Source organism: Setaria viridis, chromosome 3 (genome assembly GCF_005286985.2).
Source record: "Setaria viridis chromosome 3, Setaria_viridis_v4.0, whole genome shotgun sequence".
Taxonomy (NCBI): Eukaryota; Viridiplantae; Streptophyta; class Magnoliopsida; order Poales; family Poaceae; genus Setaria; species Setaria viridis.
In genome coordinates this window covers 38,230,209-38,234,607 of record NC_048265.2, presented here as the reverse complement: position 1 = coordinate 38,234,607, position 4,399 = coordinate 38,230,209, and the positions used below count along the sequence as shown (strand labels likewise).

At 46.7% G+C, this 4,399-nt stretch overlaps 1 protein-coding gene across 1 annotated transcript; it reads right to left on the bottom strand.

Annotated features, from left to right (window-relative positions):
- Positions 1-2,046: 2,046 nt before the first annotated feature.
- LOC140222122 (uncharacterized) lies at positions 2,047-2,992 on the bottom strand. Its single transcript, XM_072292317.1, has 3 exons — positions 2,830-2,992; positions 2,573-2,746; positions 2,047-2,498 (listed from the first exon to the last, which is right to left on the bottom strand). Exons 1-3 carry the CDS (start codon positions 2,944-2,946, stop codon positions 2,145-2,147), a joined length of 645 nt encoding a protein of 214 aa, XP_072148418.1. The 5' UTR covers positions 2,947-2,992; the 3' UTR covers positions 2,047-2,144.
- Positions 2,993-4,399: the final 1,407 nt, after the last annotated feature.

The window sequence follows — 4,399 nt, the reverse complement described above, 5'->3', positions numbered from 1 at the left end:
TCTCTCGTGCTTTGCAGTCCGGAAGAACACTAGGCAAGAAAACAAAGAGAAAATATTATAAATTTCGAATTGTGATTAAATTTTCATTGGCAATACATAATAGCCAAAGTTGTCACAAGGTCTTTGTTAGGTACATATATTTTTCAGTAAATGTTAAGAGTAAATCCCCATGCTTCTTAGTGCCAAATTTGCAAAACTGAAAGGCTTGAGTTGCATATCCACGTATTATGGACAGGAAGAATCTTACGGATTATTCAGATAAGTATGTATTTAAGTACATCAAGGGTGAGTAAACCATTTATTGGATCTGATTGGGCATTGGCCGTTGGCACAAAGCATTTCTAGTCGACATAAATCTTCTTCCATTTGATCTACAAACTCATTATTGTGGCTCTGTCTATGTTTGTGCACAGATCTCCCTTCATTAATTTTACTGCACCAATTTCTTGATGTCCGATCCTAGTATAAATACAAGGATGTAGCCCCTTCTAACAAATTTTCATATGTCTATCTGTAAAACGGGCATACTAGGCTGACAGTGACCCAATGAGAAGCTAGCTTCAATTCTTGTTGAGCGATATCGTGTATTTATGTAGTCTGCTATCCATCACATTTGCAGGCTAGGATACTGATTGGGAGTTGGCACAAAGCATAGACATATACATTACATAAACTTTCTTTCATTTGATCTGCGAATTCATTGTTGTTGAAATGTCTATGTCTCTGCACAAATCTCCCTTTATTTTACTGCACCATTTCCTTGATGTCCCATCCTAGGTACAAATAAATTAAGATGTGGTCTCTCCTAACAATTTTTCGTATGTATCTGTAAAATGGGCATGCTCATGCTAACAATGACTCAATGAGATGAGAAGCTAGCTTGAGCTCTTCTTGACGGATATGATGTATTTATGTAGTCTGCTATCCATCACATCTGCCGCTACGGGAAACACACAATTTGCCGAGTGCCACAGGCACTCGGCGAAGACACGAAAACACTCGGTAAATTTTGTGTCGGCAAACACTAGTTTGCCGAGTGTCAAAACTCGAGCACTCGGCAAACATTTTGCCGACGGCCAAAAACACTCGGCAAAAAGATATACTCGGCGAAATGGGCGCTGACAGCGCCGGGGGTAACGGCGGATTTGCCGAGTGCCAGACGGGAGGCACTCGGCAAACACCAGGGCTTTGCCGAGTGCCAACACTCGGCAAACACCCCCGATATGCCGAGTGTCAGCACTCTGCAAAGCCCTGGTGTTTGCCGAGTGCCCACACACGGCAAAACCCGGGCACTTTGCTGAGTGCCCTGCCCCTGACACTCGGCAAAGGTGCCCTGTTTGCCGAGTGTTTTGGCTTTAACACTCGGCAAACTCCTGGCGCCTGGTGGTGCAACTGCCACATTTGCCGAGTGTTAAGGCCAAAACACTCGGCAAAGTGCCCAGAACCCCCCTTTTTTTCCCGTTTTGTCACGTATAACGGACCTCTCTCAATTCACAATACACATCATCACAGGCATTTGTAATAAACAATCACATGCATAATTCACAACCACCATTAGAAACATTATTCATAAACATCACAGGCATAATTCAACATAAGCACGAAACAATCCATAAATCCAAGTTCAAGTCACAATTTAGTTTCAACCAAGTTCACAACCAAGTCTAGTTCCATGGAGGCCAAGGAGACCACTGCGACAAATCTTGATCTTCATTATTCGAAGCCGCCGATTGATTCTGCACATAGGATAGGACATTCTGAGCTAACATCTAAAGTTGTCAAAATTAAAGTATTGAATCTAAAGCACAATGTGTCAAGTGACATACAGGAGTAGTCGTGGGTGGCTGAGGCGGAGGGAACATCATCGGCGGTGGCGGAGGCAAAGACTGACGCATGCTCGAAACAAAATTCTGCATGTATTGGAACATCTGCTCCATCCTAATCCGATTTTCTTCCTCCATCCTCCGCCGCATGTCCTCCATCTGCGCCGCCATCTCCTCTTGTCTCTTCCTTGCTTCTTCCACCTGGGCCTACAATATTTCATTGCAATGTTATAATGCAAAGCTAAAGTATAACAACAAACGAACGATGAATGGAAGAGAAAGAACCTTGAGAGCCTCCATCTGGAACTGTGCAGTGGTAGGTCATGGCCGTATCGCCGGGCTCGAGTCCGTGCTCCTAGCTCGGATCTGGGAGAGAGTGGGAGTAGAGGCCGTGTTGATTACGTCGTCGCCAATGCAATATCGGCCATGCTTCTTGCCTCCTCCCACCCTCATCACGATTTCTCCATCAATGTCCTCGGAGCTCGGATCGAAGTCTGGCCCGTGAACCTCCCTAGCCATCTTTGTATACTCACTGACGCGGCTGTGTATGCTAGGGTGGCTGTACGCCTCGGACGGGTCGTCTGGGTTGAAATCGATATCGGCCGTCGCCTTGCCCTTTTTGGAGAGGACCCATGCCTTGAGCTGGGAGCAAGGTCGGCCATCATGTGACGCCGACTGCGGCAAAAAATATAAAATGATTAGGAATTATGTAGAACTGAACGTTAGAATAAAGAATTGAAGTTGCGTACCCATTTTTCTCTATATTCATCAAGGCTTAGGCTGCCTTGATGGTGTGGTGCAGTCGGCATCTGCAAACGCCGCTGCCGGCAAGCAAGGTGGTTCTCCAACCACCCGGGCTCCAACCACACGTCGACCATCCTCTCCCAGCACGGCATATGCGCACGACACCACCACGGAGGCACCTACATCATCAAGCGTGTGACATATGAAAAAGAAATTGAGCCTAATTAATCTTAAATAGTAAGTATCAACGTTCTTTACTTACCCTCATGAATTGGTCCTTAGTCAGGTTCATTCTTCTTGCCTCCTCTTTTCTAACCTTCATCTGTCTGTATTGAGCGTGGAATTCGATGATGGCCTGGATGCGCGCCTCGTAATGCATGTCCTTCACGAGCTTCTTGATGGCTACATCACAGACGGCCTTCGCCTTGGCCTCGAATCCCTCCTGGCATCTATAGAAATCTTGGATACAGACGCGTATACAGTTATTATTTCAAGAATGTCGAAAGTAGGTGATGTATTGAGCAATTTAGTACGAGGAGTACTTACCCACAGCTCGGCCTTGACCCGCTCCGCTATGTTGGGGAATCTCCTCTGTTGACGATCAGGGACGTCGGGGGCGGCGACGTAGTGGTCCCACGTGTAGGCCGGCTGCTGCTGTCCGGCGTACACCACCAAGCCATGGAAGTGAACCCTGCACAAAAGGCCAAGGATCCCGTTAGCCTTACGGTTGTGGTCACCCCCACTGAGCTTAATCCAACTCCTGCACAAGTCATTAATATAAATTATTAGTTTTTGTAACTTTTAACATAAGAACATTATTAATAATATTTAAAGTTTCTTACTTGGTCCCAACCGGTTTAATCAGCGGGCGTAAATGCTCAGGTATCGGACGCTTCGGGAGGGATGAGGGACCTCGCAACCATATCTTGGACTGGGCATCCCGTGCCTCCCCGTCCCCCTCTTGCTTCTGCTACTCCTCCTCCTCCGCCTCCTCCTGCTCGTCGTCCCCAGAGGCGTGTGCGGAAGGTAGCTCCTCCTCCTCCTCCTCCTCCTCCTCCTCCACCTCAGGTTCAGGCGATGGGGGCCTCACCGCTTTACCCTTCCCTCGAGGTCTCTGGACCACCTCTTCCTCCTCCTCCTCCTCCTCCTCCTCAACCCTACGTCGAGGCCTGCCTCGACGCCTCCCTTGACCGCTCCCTGAACGTGACCCTGACCCTGAACCAGTCCCTGACGCGGCCAGTCTCTCGCAAATCGACGTGAGCTTCCTCATACCGCCCACCATTGCTCAATGACCTGTAATTAAAAAGAGTAAACCAGTCAGCATAGATAAACAAAACATAATTACAAAGATATGCAAATTATAAATAAATTATAACTAAATTAGTACGACTCATACATGTATTAGAAATAATCATCATGATCAGGATTAGCTGGATCATAAGTCTCATCATCACTATCACGCGTGTCGATATAGTCAAGCCCGTGCTCCGAAGGAGGAATGTCGTCATCACTGTCATTAGCTAATTGTAATCGTTGATGTAATTCTAAGTTCTTCATATTCTGAACCTTGTCTCCACCGTCCTCTGCAGCAACCCTCTCGTTGTCTACTTCCATTCCGATCGCTTCGGTTAAATCTATCACAAAACTCCCTTCGAGCCCATCTTCTCGGAATAACTCTCCTTCGTACGTGTTGGGGTCTATATTGTAATCTTCATTATTTGGTACAGGTAGTTTACCGTGTGGCGATACCTTGTACACAACATCCCAACCCTTAAGACGGCTGTCGGTTTGGCATGGGTATGACAAATAATAAACTTGCGTGGCATGTTGAG